Source organism: Muscardinus avellanarius, assembly GCF_963383645.1.
Source record: "Muscardinus avellanarius genome assembly, chromosome: 4".
NCBI classification, from domain to species: Eukaryota; Metazoa; Chordata; class Mammalia; order Rodentia; family Gliridae; genus Muscardinus; species Muscardinus avellanarius.
Genome location: NC_137789.1, coordinates 52,501,723 through 52,528,349, shown reverse-complemented (window position 1 = coordinate 52,528,349; position 26,627 = coordinate 52,501,723). Strand labels below are relative to the sequence as shown.

The 26,627-nt window shown below is 36.5% G+C and overlaps 1 protein-coding gene across 1 annotated transcript in view; it reads left to right on the top strand.

The window, feature by feature from the left end:
• The window catches only part of CPNE3 (copine 3), a gene marked incomplete at its 3' end in the record, with an annotated part of 38,779 nt that overhangs the window by 6,422 nt on the left and 5,730 nt on the right, over nucleotides 1-26,627 (top strand). Inside the window, exons 5-12 of the mRNA XM_080693639.1 lie at nucleotides 376-459; nucleotides 9,933-10,022; nucleotides 14,210-14,308; nucleotides 17,040-17,126; nucleotides 17,773-17,832; nucleotides 18,309-18,442; nucleotides 23,873-23,927; nucleotides 24,010-24,061. Coding sequence (XP_080549765.1) covers nucleotides 376-459; nucleotides 9,933-10,022; nucleotides 14,210-14,308; nucleotides 17,040-17,126; nucleotides 17,773-17,832; nucleotides 18,309-18,442; nucleotides 23,873-23,927; nucleotides 24,010-24,061 — 661 coding nt within the window. The remainder of the gene's footprint in view (nucleotides 1-375; nucleotides 460-9,932; nucleotides 10,023-14,209; nucleotides 14,309-17,039; nucleotides 17,127-17,772; nucleotides 17,833-18,308; nucleotides 18,443-23,872; nucleotides 23,928-24,009; nucleotides 24,062-26,627) is intronic.

Here is a 26,627-nt window from a genome sequence, read left to right as displayed (position 1 = left end):
CTTATTAAGTTGCTGAGAGTCTTATTGTGTTGCTGAGGCTGTCTTCCAACCTACAATTCTCCTGCCTCAGTCTCCCAAGTACTGGGATTATAGGTGTGTAACACTGAGCCCTGCTGAAAAATATATTTTAAAACTGTCATGTATTTAAGAAATAAAGGTATGATGCACAGTGTTATGAGCACTTATTACAGATACCTTAATAATTCTCACAAGTAGACTTAAGCAAGTTTATAGGTTAGTGAAAATGGTGATTAGATTTATATTTATAACCAGTATACCCATACTTTGGAGTCAGACTCAGGTAGTACTAACTTGCATAAAGTGGTGAAATTCATGGTTTCAGAGGAGGATGGATACTGTTTCTTTTAAATGTAGGATCTATTTGGAAAGTCAGATCCATACCTGGAATTTCACAAGCAGACATCTGATGGAAACTGGCTAATGGTTCATCGAACAGAGGTAAATATATGAATTTAAAAAGTTAAATGGAATTAATCTCAATTTTTAAAAAAATATTAATTTGATTTTAGATTAATATACAGCCAGAGAAACATGCTTACTGTTTTTATTTTTTAATGAGGTGGTGCTGCCAAGCTTTATTATTTTTACTTTGAAAAACTTTTTTAAACCCTATAAAGAACACTATATATAGTCCTGTGTAACCCTCACTGACACTCGTCAAGTTGTCATACCTGCACACACTTGTGTTCATAGTCTCTTGTGTCTACTCACACACACTTAAACACACACATATATATTCCTTTTGCAAAACCATCCTAAGTAGGCTACAGACATCATGACACTGTGGCTTTAAATGCTTCAGCCAGAACTTTTCTTTTCTTTTTTTTCTTTCTTTTTTTTTTTTTTTTGGTGGTACTGGGGTTCCTGGAAGCCCTTCTACCTCCGGGCTACACTCCCATACCTATTTTTACATTTTTACTTGGAAACAGGGTCTCCTAAGCCAGCGCGCGTGGCTGGCTTCGAACCTGCGTGATCCTCCTGTCTCTGCCTCCCAAGCGCGGGGATTACAAGCATGCGCCACCACGCCTGGCCAGAACTTTTCAAGAATAAGAATTTTATACAACCATGCTTAAGAAAATAGCATTGATTTAGTAGCATCATTCTGTCTCTGCCTCCCAAGCACGGGGATTATTACAAGCGTGCTCCACCACGCCCGGCCAGAACTTTTCAAGAATAAGAATTTTATACAACCATGCTTAAGAAAATAGCATTGATTTAGTAGCATCATTCAATATACCATTCCTACTGAGATTTTCTCAGCTGTTCCATGTGTTTTATATATATATATATATATATTTTTTTTTTTTTTTTCCCCTTTTGTCGTATCCAGGATCCACTGAAGGCTCATGTTTTGTGTTTGGCTGTTATGTTCCTAGAATAGGACACTTCTATTTCCTTTCCTATACTTTCATGGCATTGAATCTCATGAATAAGACCTGAATGTCCAACATGCATGGTTCTTCTGTTTTCTCACAGCTAGCACATACCTTCCTGTGCATCATTGTTAGGGCACTCATGATGCCAGGATGCCCAATATGGATGGTATCATGCTTGGCTGCTTTGTTGAGCTGATGACCATGAGATCTTGGTATTATAAAGTGACATTTATTTCTTTTTGTAATTAGTAAGTTACTTGTGGTGTGATAGTTTAAGTCTGGATGAATTGCCTGTTTTCTAGCATTATACCCAATGTTTTCAGCATCCATAGATGATCCTTCCCTGAACTAGCCATATGAAGGGCTATAAAATAGTGAATTTTTTCAACTTTTTCACCCTTTTTTCTTACATTAGCAGGCATTCCTTTTTCATTATTTTATTCTCACCTCTCTGTTTTAATGTGGTTTCACATGCATGAGTTATTAAAATAATATCATTTTTGCTACCCCAAATTAATTCAAATTTGATGAGGAAGAGCTTCTTCGAATGATTCCTGGGTTCTTTCATGATAAAGTATGCTCTTAGTTTATTTTGTCCTAAACCTGGAATGAGCCATTTCTTTGAAGAAACCCCTTTCTGAAAGAGGTAGTAGTATTTAGATACCAAGATATGAATGCTAGATGAACTTAATGTACTAGGATGTCATTGCATTTAGGCCTTTTCAGTGAACATGGCTAGGAAATATAAGTGTGTATATGGTTGTTATACATACATATATATATATATATATATATATATATATATATATATATATAATTTTAACATTTGTAAATTGTGAATTTAGACTTTATCCAACTCACATCCAACAGCAAAGTTTGTTCATATCTTTTCTTATTCCATATTTGAATCTTCTTTGCCCTGCAGTGAAATCCCTGGTTTCCAACAAAATCAATAGGTGGCAGATTCTAGCATACCTTGTATTAGGTTGATATGTTTTCCACATAGCTTTATTTTTCCCTCAAAATATACTATTTTTTTTTTTTTTTTTTTTTATTTTATTTTATTTTATTTTTTTAACAATTTTTTATTGAACATAAATAGTATACATTTACACTATATTTGGTGCCCTCTCCCCCCGCCCCCATTTTCTCCCCCCCCCCCCACCAATGGTTGGCCAGGTTAACCATGTCTTATTCATAATTTTACACATGTTCAGGTGAAGATGCTCCTTAATCAAGATCGGCCTTTCTCCTCTCCTATCTTTCCATTAAAACTTAGCTAGTATTTCCCCTCTAATATCTGGGGTCCTACTGGTATCCTTTGTGTTTTCTAGTTTGGGCATATTAGAGGAAACATGTGTATCTTCTCCTTCTGTGCTTGGCTGATCTCACTTAACATGATGCTTTCCAGGGCTTTCCATCTTCTTGCAAATGATAAAATTTTGTTCTTCTTTATGGCTGAATAGAATTCCATTGTGTGTATTTCCCACAGTTTTGCTATCCATTCATCTGTTGATGGTGATCTGGGTTGGATCCATATTTTGGCTATTACAAATTGTGCTGCTATGAACATAGGTATGCATATGTTGCTGTATTTCTCTGAATTCAACCCTTTTGGAAAGATACCCAGGAGTGGTATAGCTGGATCATATGGTGGATCTATTCCCACCTTTCTTAGGAATCTCCACACAGATCTCCATAGTGGCTGAACTAGTTTGCACTCCCACCAACAGTGTAAAAGAGTTCCTCTTTCCCCACATCCTCGCCAGCATTTGTTGTTGTTTGATTTCTTTATGCTTGCTACTCTCACTGGGGTTAGATGGAATCTCAGTGTAGTTTTGATTTGCATCTCCCTGATGGCCAGTGATGAAGAACATCTTTTCATGTATCTATTAGCCCTTTGTATCTCTTCTTTTGTGAAGTGTCTATTTAGTTCATTTGCCCATTTCTTGATTGGGTTGTTTGTTTTGTTGGTGTAGAGCCTTTTGAGCTCTTTGTATACTCTGGATATTAGCCCCCTATCAGAATGGTGGCTGGTAAAGATCCTTTCCCATTCTGTAGGCTTCCTCTTTAGGTTATTGATAGTTTCCTTTGATGAGAAGAAACTTTTTAGTTTAATGTTATCCCACTTGTTTATTCTTGCTTTAATTTCCTGAGCTTTGGAGGTTTTGTTGAGAAAGTTACTGCCTGTGCCAATATGTTGTAGTGTTGAACCTATGTTCTCCTCTACTAACTTCACCGTCTCAGGTCTAATTTCTAAGTCTTTGATCCATCTTGAGTTGATTCCTGTGTTAGGTGAGATATAGGGGTTTAGCTTCATCTTTTTACAAATGGCTAGCCAGTTCTCCCAGCACCACTTGTTGAAAAGGCTGTCTTTTCTCCAGCGTATGTGTTTGGCCCCTTTGTCAAAGATTAATTGACTAAAGATGTGTGGGTTTGTTTCTGTATCTTCTATTCTAATCCACTGGTCAGTATATCTGTTTTTGTGCCAGTACCATGCTGTTTTTACTACTATTGCTCTATAGTATAGTTTGAAGTCTGGGATTGTAATGCCTCCTGCGTGTTTCTTGTTATTGAGAATTGCTTTGGCTATTCTAGGTCTTTTCTTTCTCCATATGAAGTTCATGATTGATTTTTCTAGGTCTCTGAAGAATGTCACTGGTATTTTAATGGGAATTGCATTGAACCTATAGATCAGTTTTGGCAGAATGGCCATTTTGATGATATTTATTCTGCCTATCCATGAGCACGGGAGATCTTTCCATCTTCCAAGGTCTTCTTCTATTTCTTTTTTTAATGTTTTATAGTTTTTGTTGTAGAGGTCTTTTACATCTTGGGTTAGGTTTATTCCTAGGTATTTTATTGGTTTTGAGGTTATAGTGAATGGAATTGTTGTTTTTGTTTCCTTCATTGTGGATTCGTTGTTGGCATAAAGAAAGGCCACTGATTTCTTTAGGTTGATTTTGTAACCTGCGACTTTGCCGAATTTGTCGATCAGCTCCAGAAGTCTTTTGGTTGAGTTCTTTGGGTCTTCCAGGTAAAGGATCATGTCATCTGCGAATAAGGATAATTTCACTTCCTCTCTTCCTATGTGGATTCCTTTGATTTCCTTCTCTTGTCTGATTGCTGCAGCAAGAGTCTCAAGGACTATATTGAAAAGGAGAGGTGAAAGTGGGCATCCTTGTCTTGTTCCTGACTGTAGCGGAAATTCTTGCAGTTTTTCCCCATTCAATATAATGTTGGCTTTGGGTTTGCAGTATATTGCCTTGATGATGTTGAAGTACTTTCCTTCTATCCCAATTTTTTGCAGTGTTTTTAACATAAATGGGTGTTGGATTTTGTCGAATGCTTTTTCAGCATCTATTGCTATGATGATGTGGTTTTTGTTCTTGGTTCTATTTATGTGGTGAATAACATGTATTGATTTGCGTATGTTGAACCAGCCTTGTTTTTCTGGAATGAAACCGACTTGGTCGTGATGAATTATTCTCTTGATATAGTTTTGAATGCGTATAGCTAGTATTTTGTTTAGAATTTTTGCATCTATGTTCATTAAGGATATTGGTCTGTAGTTTTCCTTTCTTGAGGTATCTTTATTTGGTTTGGGGATTAATGTGATACTGGCCTCATAGAAGGAATTTGGAAGAGTTCCATCTCTTTCAATTTCCCGGAACGTGTTATGAAGTATTGGTATTAGTTGTTCACTGAAGGTTTTGTAGAATTCAGCTGGGAACCCATCTGGGCCTGGGCTTTTCTTTGGTGGAAGAATTTTTATTGCCGTTTCTATTTCTTTGGTTGTTATTGGTTGGTTTAGGCTTGCTATGTCCTCTTGGTTGAGTGTAGGAAGGTTAACTGTGTTTAGAAATCTGTCAATTTCATCCAGGTTTTCAAATCTATTGGAGTATAAATTTTTAAAGTAGTTTCTGATAATGTTTTGAATTTCTTCACTATCAGTGGTGATATCTCCTTTTTCATTTCTAATTTTGGTAATTTGAGTTGATTCTCTTTTTCTTTTGGTTAGGTTGGCCAGGGGTTTATCAATTCTATTAATCTTTTCAAAGAACCAACTTTTTGTTTTATTGATTCTTTGAATTGTTTTTTTGTTCTCTATTTCATTTATTTCTGCTCTAATTTTGATGATTTCTCGTCTTCTGCTGGCTTTGGGAATGGATTGTTGCAGAATTTCTAGATCCTTGAGTTGTTTCATTAGGTTCTTTACTTGGTGGTTCTCCATCCTTTTTATGTGGGCACTCAATGCGATAAACTTTCCTCTTAGTACTGCCTTCATGGTGTCCCATAGGTTTTGGTGGGTTGTGTCTCTGTTTTCGTTTGTTTCCATAAATTTCTTTATTTCTTCCCTAATTTCTGCTCTTACCCATTCGTCATTTAGTAGTGTATCATTCATTCTCCATGAATTTGAATACTTTCTTTCGAGTTTCCTGTTGTTGATTTCTACTTTTATTCCATTGTGGTCTGAAAAGATGCATGGGATTATATTACATTTTTTGAATTTGCTGGTATTTTCTTTGTGTCCCAGGATGTGATCTATTTTGGAGAAGGTTCCATGGGCTGCTGAGAAGAAAGTGTATTCTGTAGTTCCTGGTTGAAATACTCTGAAAACGTCTATTAGGTCCATTTGGTTTATGGTTTCCTTTAGTTCTAGAGCATCTTTACTCATCTTTTGCCTCGAAGATCGATCCAGTGGTGTGAGAGGCGTATTAAAGTCTCCCAGAATTATTGTATTTGGGTCTACTTGGGATCTTATGTCCAGAAGGGTTTGTTTTACGAATGTGGTTGCACCCACATTTGGGGCATAAATATTTACTATCATTATATCTTCTTGGTGTATTGTTCCTTTTAATAAAAGGAAGTGCCCTGATTTGTCTCTTTTGATGTGTTTTATTTTAAAGTCTGTTTTGTTGGATATCAGGGTTGCTACCCCTGCTCTTTTTCGGTCACTGGTGGCATGGTATATCTTTTTCCATCCTTTCACCTTCAACCTGTGAATGTCTTTGGCTGTGAGGTGAGTTTCTTGCAGACAGCATATGTTTGGATTATGTTTCCTAATCCACATTGCCAGTCTATGTCTTTTGATTGGTGAGTTAAGTCCTTTGACATTAAGTGATATTATTGAAATATGCTTTTTGTTTTCTGCCATTTTGTGTTCTGTCTACTCTTGGGTGTTGTGATCTTTCTTCTTTACTTAAATGGCCCACTTATTAACTTCCTCGCTTCTCTGATTCTGGAGTCTGCTTCTTTTTTCTTCCTTATGATTTATTTCTTTAAGAATTTTCTCTAGTGTTGGCTTTGAATTCATGAATTTTTTGAGATTCTGTTTATCCTGAAAGACTTTGACTTCCCCATTGATCTTGAATAGTAGTTTTGCTGGGTAGATTAATTTGGGCTGGAAGTTATGTTCTTCCAGGGTCTGAATCACGTCATACCAGTCTCTCCTAGCATTCCTGACCTGGGTTGTATAGTCTGGGGTGATTCTTATTGTTTTGCCTCTATATGTCACCTGTCCTTTTGTTCTCACTGCTTTTAAGATTCCTTCCTTGGCCTCTATGCTGGTCAATTTGGTTATTATGTGGCGTGGAGTGGTTTTTCTTTGGTCCTGTCTCAGTGGAGTTCTGTATGCCTCCTGTACTTGAAGATTCAAGTCTCTTTCCATATTTGGAAAATTCTCTGAGATTATTTCCTTGAAGATATTACATATGCCCTTGGTCTGTACCTCTATCCCTTCCTCAATGCCTATTATCCGTAAATTAGGGCGCTTCATATTATCCCATAATTGCTGGATGTTTAGGTTTTGTTGCTGTAAAGATTTCTGTATATCGCTGACTGTGTTTTCGGTTTGGGATGTACTGTCTTCTAATATTGATATTCTGTTTTCCATTTCATCTAATCTTCCAGAGTTTCTTTCTATTGCTGTCTTCATTTCACTTATTGCCTCTTTCATTTCATTCCAGACCTCTTTCTGATTCTTTTTTAGTGTTTCTATTTCACCTTTAACCTCCTCTATACTTGTTTTAAAACCTTTCATCATATTGAACAACAAGATTCTGAACTCCCCTTCTTGCATTTCTAGTAGGTCAGTATTCGTGATTTCTGCTGTCTCTTCATAACTCCTGGTTCTCATATTTATAGTGTTCTCTGTCCTGTTTTTCTGATTTCTACCCATCGTTCGTGAGTAATGTGTTTAGTCAAATCTTAATATTAGGAGTTTAGGAGTATCGGCCAGTCAGCAGAGCCTTTCCAGTGTTGAAAGTGGGTGATGTGGGAGGAGCTGGGGTGATGGGTAAAGGAGTCAGATTAGGTGGAGGATATGTTAGGTTGAGAAGGACTTTAAGTATGATAAAGTAATAACTTGCTATGAATGAGAGAGAGTTAACTACTAGGACTCTTGTTGTTAGTAGAGTAGTTATGGATATAAAAAATACTTTGAGTTTTAAACCATGAGGTATATTATGGGGAAAAGTTTTGGGGGAGAAATGTATGTAGGTTAGTGTGGGAAGGTTTGTAAATAGGGATGCTGGTAGGAGCAGGCAGACATAAAAAAAAAAAAAAAAAAAAAAAAAAAGAATCCGCTCAAGATACCAAGACTATTATGTAATCCAAGAAAAAGGAAGGTAAACCAATCAAAGGAGGAGAATGAAAGAAAAGGAAGGAAAAGGGAAGAAAGAGGAAAAAGGAAGAGGAATAAAATAAAAGGAACTAGTAGCCGTGTGAAATAAAGAAATAAGGCAAACTATCCAATGTATATATATATAAAACAACAAGTTAAAGTAAGAGAAGTTTGGCTTAAAAGAAGAAAGAAAAAGAAAAAAAAGAAAACAGCAATAACCATACTAAAACAAAAGCACTTTAAAAGCAAAAGAAAACATAACATCCACATTAAAAGTAAAACAAACAGTCCTACTTATTTACGCATATGGGGTCAGGTCCATATAATATGTGTGTATCTGATTGCTTGGTAGCTTTCAGGATACCGTCCAATGTCTCTTAGTTTTCTTTGTACTCTATTTTTATCTTCTTAAGTCACTCTGGGTGTTTGGACACCTTTTTCTCCTTTAGCTGCTTTAGGTTTATGTGTCCGGGTGTCTGGTTTCACTGTTATTTGATTCTGTACAGTTCACAGATTCTGCGAAATTCTAACCTGTGGTCAGCACATCTGCACTCACCACCCTCGCCTCCAGCCTGTGCTTCCCTACAGCAGGGGTGGAGAGTGACTAAAGTGTAATTGGCACTTCCCCCTGAGGTCCTGAGCAGATTTTGTGGCCCGATGGATTTTCTTGTGTCTCTGGAAATTCCAGCTGGGCTAGCCAGGTGTGGTCCCAAGATGTGCCCTGGGCAAATGAATGCTGGTTCCTGGGTGGCCACACTTACTGCCAGAGCTCTGCCTATTCCAAGAGTGCAGGCTGGATGCCCTGTTAATACTGGACCCTAGTGAGAGTGGGTGCAGCTGTCTATTGCTGCTGGTATGTTCTTCCAAGGTGTATTGAGCTGTGTTCTCACTTAGAACTAAGCATCTGGCTACCAGGAGGTTGGGAATACCCCGCGGTGGGCCAGGGGTGCAGGGTAGGTGCTCAAGGGTCCAGTGTGCGGTGTCCAGCAATGGTCTCTGCGTCCCGCGGGACGTAGAGGCTGGGGGTGCCCCAAGGAGATTTCCGGGTCTCCCAGTGCTTTTGCAGCCTGGAGGGTAGGCTCTGGCAAGGTGGCAGGGGTTAGCCACAGAAGCAGGCTCCAATTTAGGAGGGCAGTGTACAGGCGCTGATTACTAGTAGGGGACAGGCAGGATGCGCGAGGAGAGTGCTCTGAGGCTTGAGCCCGTGGTGGGGGTTTGAGACTGCGACTCCGCACACGCTAGGACCCCAGTTACTAGGGCGCCCTCAGGTACCTGTCTTGGTGCAGGAATCCGTGTGAGTCTCTGTGCCGATGTGATCCGGTCGCTGGTGGGCAGACAGAGTTCTGGAGGGTGCTGCTCGCTGCTTAGGATGCGGTCCTAAGTCCGTTTTTATTCCCGGATTATCTTGCCGTGGAAATATCGGGCAGGCAGCTCCTTGGACAGCTGCCAAAGCAGCCCGCGGCTCAGCGTTCTGGTCCGCGGTCAGATTGTATCTGCAGCAGGTCCCGTGTCCGATCTTTGTTCTTCTTGTTCAAGTTCAGGGTTCCGCCGAGGTACAGGATGTGTTTTGGTTCCTGGTATGTATTTGTTTTGTTGATTTAGACACTGCTTTCTCAGTATTTAAACTTTATTTACTTCAGCTACTGAGAGGTGCTGTGTCCCTCAGTCGCCATTTTGAAAAAAAAAAAAAAAAAAAAAAAAAAAACCAAAATATACTATAATTGGACAGTTTATTGCATTTTCTATCACAATTACAAAATAATATTCTAACCAGTTTTTCATTGAAATACCTGAGTGGTGAGGAGATAAAGGATTTAATGGTAAGAATACAGCAGGTACCTTGGGAAAGCAAGAGTAAAATGGGAATGAACTGAATGTTCTAATGGATCCTTCAATCTTCATCTTTATAGGTTATTAAAAACAACCTGAATCCTGTTTGGAAGCCTTTTAAAATCTCTCTTAACTCCCTGTGCTATGGAGATATGGATAAGACCATTAAGGTAATTTGAAATTATATGTAGAGACTGCTTGACTTACAATGGGGTTACATCATGATAAATCCATCATAAGCTGAAAATAGGCTAGGGGGTGTAGCTCAGTGGTAACTGTGCTTGGCATGTGTGAAGCCCTGGATTCAATCCCCAACACTTAAAAAGGAAAAAGAAAAGCCAGGTGTGGTGGTGAACGTTTATAATCCCAGTACTTGGGAGGCTGTGACATGAGGATCACAGGTTCGAAGCCAGCCTCAGCTACTTAGTGAGACCCCGTTTCCAAATAAAATATAAAATAGGTCTGGGAGTGTGGCCCAGAGGCAGAAAAGCCCCTGGGTTCCATCCCCAGTACCATAAATAAATAAATAAATAAATAAATAAATAAATAAATAATAAATATAAACTAGACATGTGTTTAATGAACCTAATTTACCACCATAGTTTAGCTTAATTTACATCATAGCTTAGCAGCATGGTACACTATAGAGTGCTGGTTGTTTACCTTGGGGGTCTGTGGTTGACTAGCTGCCTGGCTCCCTGCCGCTGCCCAGCAGTGCAAGAGAATCTAACATGTATCACTAGCCCAGGAAAGACCCAACTTCAAAACTCAAAGTAGTTTCTACTGAATGCATATCTTTTCACAAAAATTATAAGTGAAACCATCATAAGGACCGCATATAATACACATACAAATATACACACTTTTATACAGTTAATATATAAGATGATATATTTAAAAAGTAAACAATATAATAGGTACTTTTGAGTTAGGTATATATACATATGAAATAATGCTAAAATAGAAAGGCTTCCTGTTAGTAAAATAGTACATTTGAAGGAGTATGCATGTTGGACTCATGTGTTGACATAATGCTTAATCCATGTAATTTTTTTTATTCTTTATTTTTAAAAATAAAATGTCCAATTTCGTTTTTTTCTTTTAATGAGATTCCTTTTTTCAGTGCATAAGAACCTTTAATTACATTCTTTGTATTTTTAAAAAATGTTTATGAAAGAAACCCAATGAACCAACCAACTAACCAAATATATATATATTGTTGGGCAGGTCACTTAACTTCTTTGCTTATATAACAGAATAATTCCTACCGTACAGAAAGGTAAAGACAAAATAATGAAAGTGAAAATTTTGCAAACTGTAAAACACATTAGAGATGCTTTTATGGTTGAAAGTACCTTTATTTCTGAGATATATAAGAAATTATTCCCAGTTTATAGAGAACTTTAAAAATTATTATGTGAGCCAGGCGTGGTGGTGCATGCTTGTAACCCAGCATTAGGGAGGCTGAGACAGGAGGATCGCATGTAATTCGCGATCAGCCTCAGCTACTTAGTGAGGTCCTTTGCAACTCAGTGAGACCCTGTTTCAAAATAAAGAATAAAAAAATAGGACTGGGGTGTAGCTCGGAGGTAAAATGCCCCTGGGTTCCATCCCTAGTACCATACACCAAAAAAAATTAATATGTGGATTTGATTTATATGGTGCCAAATAGCAGTAAAAATCTAGGTACAATATAAATAATAAAAAGTAGCTGTAAAATTTACTTTTATTGTTAGACAAAACATAGAACTTTTGCTTTTCACATGCAAAATAGTAAAAGTCATTAGGGCTGAGAATGTAGGAAAGTCTGGGGGAAAATGCCTAAGGCATAGCTGTTTGATTGTTTGCAATGATATGTTAACAATGAAACAATGTTTTTAAACTCTTTTGCTCACAGTGTCATGCTTACAGGGCTATTTTATTATAGTAAGTAAACAGATTTTCTGAGTTTTCTCTGATGAATGTCTTCCATTCTTAAAAGTTTCGCAGTTTGTTTTGAACTATACACAACCTGGTTTGCAACATCATCACTCACTTTATTTCTCTAGTTCTATGTTTCTTTGCAATATCAGATAGTCATGCATCTGTTATTCACTTACTGTTTGGAAATTACTTAGAAGAATAGTAAAGAACTATAGAGAATAAAGTCAGAATCCATAGTATTTTCTTTGCTGCAGTGTGTTATCAGTCTAGCATGTATTATTTCCATAAGATTAAATGAATAAAAGAAATAATCATGCATGCTGCCATCTTCGGAAAATGGGAATGTTGTGAATGTAGCATTGTGTGGTGTGTGAATTCTCTTACATATATACATATATTTATATGTATATATGCATATATTTAATTGAATACATTTATATCCTGCTGATACTGTTTTTAAATACCCCATCATACTTGTCTTTGAATTCTTGAGAAGAGAGAAATTAGTGATATAAATCATCCTACCCCAAATTCTATATGAACATATGCCAGCATTATAAATGTCACATATGTTTCAAAGGGACAAAGAGAGCTTTTCCCATTTATTTATTAGAGTGAGTCACTAGAACCTTTAGTTTCAGATTAAACATATGTTCAGTTTTAGTCCTTTAAAAGGCTTGTTTAAATAAAATCTAGGCTATATTCAAAATCAATCTTGCTTAGATTTAAATTGGTTTTCCTTGAATGCAAATCTAAAATAAAATGTTCTGTATAATTGGAAAGTATTTGCTAAAAATGATCTTATTAAAATATTAAGTTAGTTTGATTTCTACTTCATCAAATTTTTACTTCCTCTAGAAAAAAAAACATTGGTTATCAATTTACTTTTCCCTTGACACATTCAAGAGTCAGATAAAGGGCTTTTGGTTTTAAGATTGGATATTGAATATGTAGGGCAAGAGTCAAACTCTCAGATGTGGTCTGTGATCAAAGTGCCTGCAGAAGCATTGCTCATACTAACAGACCACATCACCTTTGTAGAACTTGCCGGTATTTATTGAATATTGATTTTTAGTGTTCCCAAAGAATAATGAAAATAGTAAGAAATGAAAGACTTCCAGTGTGACAAGCACTCGGTGTATAAAACTGAGAAAGAAAACACTTTGCCAAGCGAATGTGTCAAATTCCTGAGCACTTTAGGGTGGTGATTAAGATAATCTTGTGAAGGATGGTAGCAAGATAAAGTTTGTTGCCTGAAGGCAAATATCCCTTGCTTCTTGGTTAGAAGGTTTGTTTTGAAGCACAGCTTCTGGAAGTTCTCCAAAGCAGTTTTTGCACAGTTTTCCATACCTGTGTTGTTTCCCACCATACTGAGTCATCTTCTAAGGGATTATTCAATTTCTCTAGTTTTGGTTCTGCAAAATGAGAATAATAGTGACAGGATCCCACTCTGTTAACCTTGAAAGGCTACTTACAGAATGTGCATGGTGCACATAATGAATGTTCACAGAAATGGAATAATATTTTGGAATTATCATGTACTATAAAATATTGGTGTTCAATGTTCACGATCATTATAGTCAGTTTTCAGCTTCCCTTGAGCAACTCTGCTTGCTAATAGTTAATACCACATTTTGTTTTTCTCACTGGAAAGAATATTTTTAGTATTCTGGTAAATATTTCCCTTATAGGTATAATTATCAACCTAACCCAAAACTATGTTTAAATCAAATACTCTCACATTTCTTCTCTCTGTTTTCAGAGGGAGCATTTTTAATAAGAGCTAGACGTAAGACCAGAACTTACCTTGTTTTACATGGGATATGAGTACCTGTGATCCAGGGTAGAAAACTTCCTTAGTGGACCAAGTGCTCTCATCTGGAATTTTCCTTCCTATTCTAAGAATTGTAACCATCAGAAACATGCAAATCTGCCTTTATCATATCTGCCTGGTAATACGAGCCTCACATTACCAGACTGCAGCTTAATGAAATATATTTCCCATATTTCTAAATTTATCTAAGATTTAATTGTATAATTCCTAGTTATCTTGGATATTGACTTCCTTTCTTTCTCCAGATAATGGCTTCTAGCCATTGTGTAGTGATAAAGAAGGTAAAGAAGCGGATGAGAAAGCAGATGTAATTCATTTTCCCCTTTATCAGCACTTATAGAGGATATGATAGAGGGCTGGAAACTGCTTAATGTGGAATTTGAACAGTATTTGCACTTTTTCCTCTGCCTGTGATTTAGCTCAGAGTCCCATTCCAAGGTCAGCTGTGGTTTGAAAGTGTTCTTCCACTTGTCTAGGATATTAGTTTCTACTTCTCCAAGTAGCATATTAAACATTTTCGCTTATTTTGGGTCATATTTATTACAGCTAATAATTTTAAGTGATCCTGTTATTACATAGTTTTATTATACTTCCTTCTAGGTAGAGTGTTATGATTATGACAATGACGGTTCCCATGATCTCATTGGAACATTTCAGACTACCATGACAAAACTGAAAGAAGCCTCTCGGAACTCACCTGTGAGTTACACCTTTGGATTGTATGTACTGTGCAGTTTAGCTGTGTGTTGATTGTTTTATTTTTTCCCTTTGGCACAGCAGTTTACCATGTTTTTGCTCTACAGTGTATAATGCTCTGAAATCTATGCGTTTGTTTAGTAATCAGAAAATGCAGAACTCATATTTGGGTTGTGAATTTTGTTGCGCAGAACAGCATCTAATTGTTACCGATGTCAGGTAAGGACTTGATATAGAAGAAAGCAAAGATCAGCATAATATCAGTCACTAGAAGTGGAATCTAAACATTTTGCTTCCATTGTACCTTGGAAAGGAAAACATAATGCAGTCAGACACTGAATGGAATACTACTTTATTCATATAGAAAAGAGACATAGCAGCTTCAAAAGTAAGCATGGCTGTCGGGTTGCCAAGCAAGGCAGTTTCCTGTGTGCACCACTCTTGTCCTTCTGTGGAAGGTTGCTGCTGCTCACCTGTGGAGTTTGGAATGCTGACAGCTGGGGCAGGCCTGAGAGACATTGGTGCACTGGTTTAGGCAAGACAAAGGGGCACTCATTGAGTCTTGAACTGGGGAAAGATACTGTCACACGGACAAAGAGCCTAGCACAGGGTGTGAGGATTCTTCTCCTATGGTAAAGAATTGTTCCAGGCCCAAGGCTTATCCTTCTGTGTCCAAGAGGATGTCAAAACTATGTGCATGAGGCTGCCTTTCTCCCTTAAGTTTCATTTATACCTAGAGGTTTGATTTCCTTTGGTTTAAGACAGCATATATGGTTGGATTGAAAGTCCTAGCCACAGTATCCACACACTGCTCTTGAATTGTACAATTATGCTACTTACCCTACTTCTGGTTTTACAGGTTGCCCTATAAGGACAAACCTTAGGTCATGGGTCTTAAAATTATGTAATATTAAGGTGTAATCGAATGGAATTAATTTTGTTAAGATTATTTGGCTTCTTTAACAACATGTAGTTTCTTATTTAGCATTCCAAATTATTTATAAAACTGCTTCTATGATTTTTTCCATCTATAAGCTAAGGTAGCCAAAACGTAGAGTGTTTTATTTTCACTTCTAGAGTATTTTATTTTCACTTCTTGTTTGAGTCAGTAGTTAAGTCTCTTTGTGGCTTTCTTGTAACAGAATAATATGAATTGTTAACTAGCTGCTAAGGGACCTGAGTAAAGCCCATGTAGATAACATTGCTTTTGAGAATACAAACATGGTGTTTGAGAGGAAAAAGATTATGGTCAGATGAGAAGGTTTACTTTACCTCATCATGAAGTGAAGTGACCTAAAAAGATACAGATCATTTTAGGTCCAAACTTAAACACAAATAAACAACAACAACAACAACAAACTGAGTGAATACATAAAGCATATGAGCCATTTGGTTTAAATAATTGGGGGAAATGAGTTTTGAGCACACATAATGTTTTAGGAATTACAGTAGGACATGTAGAGATACACAGTCCAGTTCCTACTCCCTGGTCACAAAGCCCAGGAGCTAGAAGTAGCAAGTATAGAAATGCTTGTGTGGAAGAGGAAAGACTTTTTAAATAATACTTACATGATTTAAATACAAAGATTGAATTGACTTTAACACTTTTTGAATTAAAACACAAGCTTCAGCTATAAATATTCTATTAAAAAATTTTACGGTAAAACTTTCAATGATGAAAATCTAATCTGGGCATGGTAGTACATGCTTGTAATCCCAGTATTTGGGAGGCTGAGACAAGAGGACCACAGGTTTGCCACCAGCCTCAACTGTTTAGTGAGACCCTGTTTCAAAATAAAAAATAAAATAGAGCTTGGGTATGGATCAGAGGGAGAATGCCCCTAGTTCAATCCCCAGTAACACATACACACACATACACATACACACACACTAAATGTCTGAAACCTTGAAGATAAGCAAAGAACTAATAAGTAACTAAGTACGGAATGGTCCAGATTGTTGCTGTACTGACTTTAGTTCATCATTTTATTCTAGAATCAGTAAATAATCTCCTTTAAGAACATAATGAACTAGCTGGGTGTGGTGGCACACGCTTTTAATCCCAGTACTTGGGAGGCTGAGACAGGAGGATCTTGGGTTCATGGCCAGCTTCTTAGTGAGGCCCTCTGCAACTTAGTGAGACCCTGTTTTGAAAGAAAGACAAAAAAAATCAGGCTGTGGTGTACCTGGGGGGTCCAGTGCCCCTGGGTTTCATCCCTAGCACCACACACATACACATACACACAGAGGAACATAATGAACTACCAGCTATATAGTACTCGGTGGGTCATGCAAAGCTTTCCTGAATCTAGCTGATTTAATCCTTTCACCCTCTGAGACTGAACGAGGCTTTCGCTGTTGCAGCAGTGACTAGACTTGGCCAGGGCTCTGCTTTATGGTCCTTCATTCTCAGTGTCCTACTGGCACGGTGCCTGCCACTTGGTAGACACTGTAAAAGGGTGAATGATGTAACCTCACTGTTTTTCATTGAGAATTCTATTTAGAGCATATTTGCATCTAATTTTTAGGAGTGTCCTAATTTAATTGTTGGAAATAAGACTGACAAATATTTTGCTTACTTAGTGTATTTATAATTGTTTCAGAGTAATATTTTGCAACAGAACTGTTTCAGTAAGTGGATTGATTCCAAGAGGAAAAGATCATTCATTTAAATTCATGTTTGCATTTCTAATAGTGCTAGCAAAAACTAACATTTTGTTCTCTCTTCCTACAGATTGAATATGAATGCATAAATGAAAAAAAGAGGCAAAAGAAAAAAAGCTATAAGAATTCGGGTGTCGTCAGTGTGAAACTCTGTGAGGTCAGTTGGCCTCGGCTACTTTTGATGAAGTCTCATTTCCAGTTTTCCTATCAGTACAGCTTATGTCAAATAAATACTTTAGGTAACTAAAAATCACAGGCACATCTGGTCACCATTCAGAAAAAGAATAGACTGGGAATTAGTAACTGTGAAGCAACTTTGCTTCTAAGATTTGACAACTTTTTAGCAAAGGGTAGGAATATTAAATTTTTTCATTAACTTAGGCATGGTGAGATTTATGATATTTTTCCAGCCATAAGTGAAAATGGCCGGACCCAATGCATCGATCCTGGTTATGATTTCAAGATGAAATAGAATGAATGGAGAGGAAAATTCAAAATTTCTTACAGTAAAGAAATGAGAGGCTAATTTTTCTATGATCTTTTAATTACTATGCTTTTTGATATATTAGACTCATTACTGTCTCTTCAATTGTGCATATTTTATCTTTGGCCTTTAATATTCTAATGTTAAAATTAATTATCGTGAAGTAAAATCTTGACATTTAGGGACAAGAATGGCTTTTATTGGAATGCAGGAGTGATTTCCATATGTTTATATCATATGCTATTCAATTTACAAACTTTTTTTTCTTCTCTTTTATGGTAAGAGAGTTTGATTTTAACAGTGTGCTGTTTGTTTGTAGATTACAGTAGAATGCACATTCCTTGACTACATCATGGGAGGTTGTCAGCTGAATTTTACTGTAAGTGACACACTGAATTTTCTAACATAGGCTATAAAGTGTTTCTCTTTTCCTCCTTTTTACAATATTTTTTTCACTGCCAAACTACATTATCTATTTAGTATAATCTCCTTAGAGACTCCTGTCAGGTTGTATAAGTTCATTTTGGAAATTAGGGATTTGTTGATGAGAGATATCTTCCTCCTGAGAGAACAGGTCTGTACAATGAGCAGCTATCCTGCAGTGATTTAAGGAATAGAAAACATTAGTCCAACAAACTTACAAAAAACAAATCCTAAGTATGCGTCATGGGTAAACTGATTCAAGATTCCTGGTAGCTAGAAAAATAACAGCAGCTTGTTTTGTGTGTCCATGGGAATATTGGTAGCATTTTATTATATTAGATCCTGGGATGTGTTTGTATCCCATCTGATGAAGTTTTCTTGGATGTCAAATGCAGGCGACGCTGCCTTCTAACGGATATTGTTATTTGGCAGGTGGGAGTGGACTTCACCGGCTCCAATGGTGACCCAAGATCTCCAGACTCCCTCCACTACATCAGCCCTAATGGTGTTAATGAGTATTTGACAGCCATCTGGTCAGTGGGGCTGGTCATTCAAGACTATGACGCGTGAGTCTGACTTTAGAAACACTAAAATATGTTTTGATATTTCCCCAGAAAGGATAGTTTCTACTTTGTTTTCTAATACTCACTTTGATATAAGTAATAGGAAAAGGGTGCTTGGGGAGTAGCTTTCTCTCTAAATTTCTTATCTTTTCTATTCTCTTTGTGACAATATTAGTGCTTACCTGTGATCTCTCATCTCTTGCTGTGATTAGTTATAATATGTTTTATGTAACTTGCTTATGCAATAGCTGACTGATATCAGCAAGACTCTTGTTACTTTTATCTGGTTTTCTTGATGTATATTCATTAGAGGTAAGTTTTATGTATGACTAAACTCCAAATATATTTCGTAAACAATAGCAAAAACTATTTCTTAATATATATATTTCCTTGTCAGTCATTTAGTTAGTTAGTTTATTTAATTATTTATTTATTTATTTATTTATTTATTTATTTATTTATTTATTTATTTATTTTTGGTGGTACTGGGTTTCCTGGAAGCCCTTCTACCTCGGGGCTACACTCCCAGACCTGTTTTTACATTTTTATTTGGAAACTGGGTCTCCTAAGCCAGCGCGCGGCTGGCTTCGAGCCTGCACAATCCTCCTGTCTCTGCCTCCCAAGCGTGGGGATTACAAGCTTGCACCACCACTCCCGGCTCATTTAGTTTATTTAAATAATGCTTTTAACAAGAGTAATAATCTAATTGCTATAAATATTCTGAATGTACTTGCAATATTTATATTTTGAATAGATTTGGGGGCTGAGGATGTAACTCAATGGTAGAATGCATGGTTAGCATATGTGAGAGTTGGGGTTCAATCCCCAGCACTGCAAAAGGAAAAAAACAGTAAAAAGATTTTGAATAAATCTTCTTAAAGATTTACTAAGCAGTAAAGAAAATCTGTAGTAAGTAAGTTTTTTTTTCTGTGTCTGTTACAGCACAGGATAAATTTTCACTTTCTTGCCTATTGTTATGATAAAAGCCCTTGAATATTGATACAGTTCTTTATTAATCTGTCACAGCAAAATTTAGAAGCTGAGATTGCAGGTGAATGCGAACAAATCTGAAGAAAAGATGGCAATTCTAGTATCAGACTAGTAAACTTAAGGAAAAAGTCATTAAGTTACTTTATAGAATACTTTGTTGAATAATTCAAAACAAATATATAACCATGGACCTATTTCATAACAGTATGAAAGTATTTCAATTTAAAAACATCTAGAAGTATAATAAAAATTCCACAGTAGCACAATTATAATGGAATTCTTATATAAAAAGTAGAAAATTTACAGTTACTTTCTTAGTCTGCCAAATAGAAGTTAATAACAAACGGATACTAAATTAAATTTACTACATGAAAATGAAAAAAACCTCAAGTACTTCTTAGATCAAAGAGGAAATCAAAGTATAATAATAGACTATGTAGAAGTAAAGGACAGTGAGAAAATGACCTAGTTTTTTCTCTATGGCGAAACAAAGTTTCTGACTTTACATGTTTTCATTGACTGATGGGTTAATTGATTGAGATGGGATCTCATTATTGGTACACAGACTGATCTTAAATTCCTGGAATTAAGTGATCCCCCGTCTCAGTCTCCCAAGTAGCTAGAACTATAGGTAGGTGCACACTACCACATCAACTACTGCTCTTATTTTTAAATAAGTATTGAATGTTAATAAACTAAACTTTTAAATGAAATATAATAATAATAATAATTCCTTATGCATTAGCTATTATGTGTAAGGGACCATTTAAGGTGCTTTTGTGTGTGTGTGTATGTGTATGTGTTGTTAGAACTGGAATTCACAGTCTCATACACAATACACAAGTGCTTTGCCACTGAGCTACACCTCCATCCCCAAAGTACTTTGTATTTAGTATTCATCTCATCCTCACGTTTCTCTGTATGATATATATCTCTATATATCTATATCTATATCTATATATAGTGTGATGGGTAGTATTATTTGCATTCTATAGATAAGAAACGGAGGCAAGTTCAACAAAGTTTAAGTGAAACTTTAGCAATACTCCAAAAAACAGAAAATATATGCAGAATATTAGTAATGAGACAAAGATTATAATAATAAATTTAGAGAAAAACCAAAAGTTAATACTTTGTAAAATTTTATGCCATTGCATTTCATTGGAAAATTCAGATTAAAGGATAATTCCTTAGGAAACTTGTTGTTGTTGTTTTTTTAACCCAGGGTAACTTACATTTTTTTTTTTTTTTTCAGTATTGGGGATGGAACTCAGGGACATTCTACCTCTGAGATACATCCCAGCCCTATTTTTGTATTCTTTTTTTTTGCATTTTTTATTTTTTCAGATTTTGAAATATAGAAAGCTTTTAATTGCCAAAGCTGACTCAAAGGCAGAAAACCTGAATAGACCAGGAACCATGAAGGAAAAGGACGAGAAGTCAGAGAGCCACTCAGTGGTGCAAGGGCACCAGTCAGGACAACTTTCCTACATAAATTACAATAAGCCAATAAACCCAGAAAGAAGGAAGGAATTCAAACCCCAAAGGATCAACTGGAAAAATTGTTAGAAAAGGACAGATCGGAAAGGTGGTCAGAGACAATGTAAGATAAAAGTTCAGCTTCTTACTAACCAGCAATAATTGATTGAGAAAATTACAGTGGAGAAAGGTGACAAGTCATAATGAAACAAAAAATGAAAGTAAGAGCCAGGCGTGGTGGTGCACGCTTGTCATCCCAGCGCTTGGGAAGCCGGAACAGGAGGATCGCATAGGTTCCAGGCCAGACTCAGCTACTAAGTGAGGCTCTCAGCAACATAGTGAGACCCTGTTTCCAAATAAAATATAAAAAAATAGGCCTGGGAGTATAGCCCAGTGGTAGAAGGCCCCTGGGTTCCACCCCCAGCATTAAAAAAAAAAAGTAAATTTAGTAAAAAGGTCTAGGATCTTTAGTGAGGAAAACTACAAGACTATTAAAGAACAAAGGACAAAGTTTGTTTCCATGGAAAGATATATCACAACTTCTAGATAGGCATATACTATTTAAAAGTGAATTTTCTTTTTTCATTTAATTTACTTAATCAAAATTGTAATGAAAGCTGGGCGTGATGGCCCACACTTACAATCCCAGTACTTAGGAGGCGGAGACAGGAGGATTGCAGGTTTGTGGCCAGTCTCAGCTACTTAGTGAGACCCTGTTTCACACACACACAAAAAAAGAATAAAAAATGGGGCTGGAGGTGTAGCTCATTAGTAGAATGACCCTGAGTTCAATCCCTAGTTACACACACACACACACACACACACACACACACACACACACACAGAAATTTTCCAGAAAGAAAAAAGGAGCGATGGGCAATTTTTTTAGCAGCTATATTGAGATTTATTTTAATGGTAGTGTGTGGAACTTGTGTGGGGACAGTGGGACAAAGCAAGTAGGCCAGAGGTAGACCCACATGTACATACATGTAAACTTAGTGTATGATAGAGCCAGCATTTTAGAAAGGAGAAGGAAGGAATTGTAGCAGCTGTCAAACTGGACACCAGTTGGGGCCCCTGCATCATACATGTTAGTGTTGGGATACTATTCTAGATAAATTATAGACCAAACTACTGAAATGGACACCTAAAAGCAAAGCAGCTTAGACAGAATGGAGGTCAGTAGGTGGGGAGTGATAGGGCCATTTTGCCCTTCTCAATTTATTGCTTCCATTCCTGAGTCCAAGGCCGCTCCCCTGGTTTTCACCTTCTGTAGCCAGTGGATAGGGAGAAAGGGGCCTGAGAGCATGTGCATTCCCTTGTAGGGTCAGGATTCAGAAGCAGCTGACAGATCCCTCTACTTGAATCCCCTTGACTAGAAGCTAGCCACCTGACCACATCCATCTCAGAAAAGCTCAGAGGCACAGTCTCCAGCTCGAGTATTTTATTATTAAAGAAGGAAGGAATGCTATCAGCAGGGAGCAGCAGTTTCTTTTCCATATCCTTCTATAAAATGCTTCCCAGATGAATCAGAAGCTTAATAGCAAAATCAAGCCTTCAAAGTTCTAGGAGAAAATATGTATGAATTGTTTATAATCTTGCAGTGGAGAGAGGCCTTTAAGCAAAGACCACAAAAAAAGAATCATGAGAGAATTTTTATGTGTTCACATTAATATTAAAAGTCATGAAAGAAATGATACTCAAAACAAAGTTAAAGACAGACTACAAACCAGGAAAAATACTTCTGACACAACATAGGTTTCATCTTCCATGCAAAAAGAACCATTAACAATTTAGTATATAGCTGGGCGTGGTGGCTCACGCTTGTGATCCCAGCATTTGGGAGGCTGAGACTGGAGGATCGCAGTTCATGGACAGCTTCAGCTACTTAGTGAGGCCCCCCGCAACTTAGTGAGACCCTGTTTCAAAAAATAAAGAATAAATAATAGGGCAGGGGGTGTAGCTCGGAAGTCAAATGCCTCTGGAATCCATCCCCAGACCCGCCAAAAAGAAAAAAAAAAAAAAAAAAAGAATATACAAAGAGTATCCCTAGTAGAAAATTGAATATGTTCATTCCAGTGTTTTATGATAGCAGAACATTATTTGACTGTCAGTGTGGATATGTGAGAATAACCCACACTGGATTACTGGATTCACATGATGTTGTATATTCAGGTCCACAGTCCCTATCTCTAAACTCTTATAGCCAAATAGTCATACATTTTGCCGCAGAAACCTGAAAGTTTTATGATATTTTCATTTGCACCATGTTTTTGTAGCCATATGTATGAATATTCATATTAAGTGGCATAAATAAAATGCTATAAGTAACCTCATCAGTTGAGGTCAGGTTTTACTGCCAAATTAGTTTGCTATAAACTAATGAAAAAAATGTGGTTTTTAGGGCTCGATGGATTTATTTACACATTTTACAGTGAACTGATACACACGGTTTAAGTAGAAAAGAGTATATTATAAACCATAAATATAAATTTCATTTTTATAAAATAAAGATAATCTTTTTTCTCTCAATGCACAGAAAAATATTTAAAATGAGATTTTTCAAGTGTTAACATTAGTCCTGTCTGGTAGTTATGGGTAATCTTTGTTTAGCTTTTATAACTTTCTAAGATTTTGAAATTTTTATTTTAATGAATTAAATAATTAAATAATTTTTGGTGGCACTGGGGATTAAACCCAGGGGCATTCTACCTCTGAGCTACACCTTCAGCCAAATTTTTTATTCTTTATTTTGAAGCAGTGCCTCACTAGGTAGCTGAGGCTGGCCACAAACCTACAATCTTTCCGACTCACCCTCCAATGTACTGGGATTACTAGCGTGCACCACCATACCCATCTTGAAATTTCTTTATAACAACTCATATTGATTTTATAGTGAGAAAAAAGAAAGCTCTTTCTTTTGAAAAGAAAAAATACTTGACTTTTTTCAAATCTCCATTTTAGTGATAAGATGTTCCCAGCTTTTGGTTTTGGAGCTCAGATACCACCTCAGTGGCAGGTAAGAGGAAATCCCATTTGAAATCTTTGCTTCTTAGAAAAGGAAAACAGGCCTCATCAGTTTCTCTTTTGCCTTTTGACAGGTGTCACATGAATTTCCTCTGAGCTTTAATCCATCCAATCCCTACTGTAATGGTAAGTTAACAAATAGACATGAGGACTTTAAACTGAAAACCTCAGTAGGTTTTCTTACTTGTCTTTTTTTTTTTTTTAATAATTTAATGCTACTCAAATTCCATCTCTAGGTCTTATTTTGTGACATACTCTGATATACAAAGTAGAAGAATTTTACCAGGTTGATATTTAGGGTGGTAACAGTGATTAAGGGCCAGATCAGTATTATGATAATGAAAGTGGTAGGTTAAAAATTTTCTACCTTATATTCATATTAAATAGAACAGAAAATTTAATAGAACAAAATAATGCACAATCTTAGTAGATTGATAAAAATCATCATCCATAAAAGTATTTTTGCATATAAATTGATTGTAAAATTAAGCTTTGAATAAAATGAGTGATTTGGTATTATAGTCCTTTTGAAGCCTTTTCTAGAGTAGTAGTCACACAACAAAGAAAATGTTTCCAGTATCTAATTATTTGTCACTCACACAATATTCTGTAAGTAGATGTGTGGGTGAAAGAAGCAAGGAATGGAGCTCCTCAGAGAGCAGGAGTGGGCCTTTGTCTTTCATTTCACTTCTTATAGACCTCAAATGTCCATGTGCTTCCTTCTTTTGTCACACTGAACAATCAAATTAAAAGATTTCACTTTTGAATGAATTATTATTATGTAAGTCTCCCACTAAATCATTTAAGACTAAAAATTGGAGAAGGAAAGATAGGGGTGGGGTTTGAGCATCATTTAAAATTCTAGACAATAATCTTTTTCTGAAAAGGGTCCTTTTAACAATTACAAGATGTGTATCTTTCTAATAGAAGAAGGTGTTCTTTTCTAATACTCATAGGTGGAAGAGCATTGGGCAGTTTTTTGGGGACAGCTTGTGTGAGGTTTTTTTCCCATATGAGATACTTTTCCCATACTAATTTAGTGTTTCTTTGAGGTGCTTTCAATAATAGCTGGTTGTGACTTATTTTGTCTCTAGCTGTTTGAAACTGGGAGTATTATTCTTTTTAAAGAAATTTGCTTCTTTCTTATGATGAAATTGGAATAGTTTTATGAAATATGGATGACTTAGGTCATGGAAAATTTTATTTTAGAAGTTCATTTAGTCTGTGAGTGATATGAACCCAGCTGTGGGCTGCTCACCAAGAGCATTTTTTTTAAAAAATTTACTTTTGGTCTATAGTCTGGAAAAAGAATAAATTTGGTTTTGGATAAAAAGAAAGACTGCATGAAAATAATACAGTCTTATTTAAGTCAAGGAAGATTATTTCTTATTTTAAACTAATCATTGAACTTATCTACCTAGAAATAATGTCTCACTTGTTTCTTTTAAACTGAGGAAGGATTTTGGTATAATTCATTTTTATTTGAGAAATTGAAGGTTGTTCGTGATTGGGAAAACAATAAATGAATTGTTTATACCTTCAGTTTGAAAAGCAAGCAGAAATGATGAGAATGGGAGAGAATATTATTACTGTAGCTATAGGCTTAATTTTTCTATAGTATATATCATTGCAATGAGAGATCCTGCTACTAGCAATATTAATGTTATTAATTTTTATTACTTTGGATTGACTCCTAGTTATAGCATCACCTTATACATGTAAAATCATGAATTAGTTGTATTTGCAAAAGTTACTCCTACAACAATTTTTTTTTTCTCTGTGGAATCTGGGATGGAACCCCGGGGCATTCTACCTCTGGGCCACACTACCAGACCTATTTCATTTTTTATTTGCAAACAAGGTCTCACTAAATTGCTGGGAATCTGGGATGGAACCCCGGGGCATTCTACCTCTGGGCCACACTACCAGACCTATTTCATTTTTTATTTGCAAACAAGGTCTCACTAAATTGCTGAGAGCCTTACTAAGTTGCTGAGGCTGGCCACAAACCTGCAATCCCCTTATCTCAGCCTCCCAAGTACCAGGATTATAAGTGTGCACTACTAAGCCTGGCTAATACTACTTGTTTCTAAATTCAACACGACCAAGAAAAGTTTTTGGAACTGAAATTTTAAGAGGAGAGAGTGGGTCTTATGAAGGCTTTAGGCCAAATATATGATTCTTTCTCTTTTTTTTAAAATTTATGTTCTAGTTGATATTTTAAAGCAAGAGACCTAGTTTGGTTTATTTATTTATTTGGTGGTACTGGGGTTCCTGGAAAGCCTTCTACCTCCGGGCTACACTCCCAGACCTATTTTTATATTTTTTATTTGGAAACAGGGTCTCTTAAGCCAGGCTTCGAACCTCCCAGGCGCGGGGATTACAAGTGTGCACCACCACGCCCAGCTAAAAGCTTCACAGTACTTGGGAGGTGGAGACAGATGATCACAGGTTCATGGCCAGCCTTAGCAACTTAGTAAGGCCCTTAACAACTTAGTGAGACACTGTTTCAAAATAAAAGAATAAAATAGGGCTGGGGGTAGAGCTCAGAGGTAGAATATCCCTGGGTTCAATCCCTAGTAACACACACACACACACACACACACACACACACACACACAGTTTTTTATGGCAAATTTCCATGATGATCTCAGCAAGTATTGTAAGCAATTATTAGGATTTCTAGTATCCT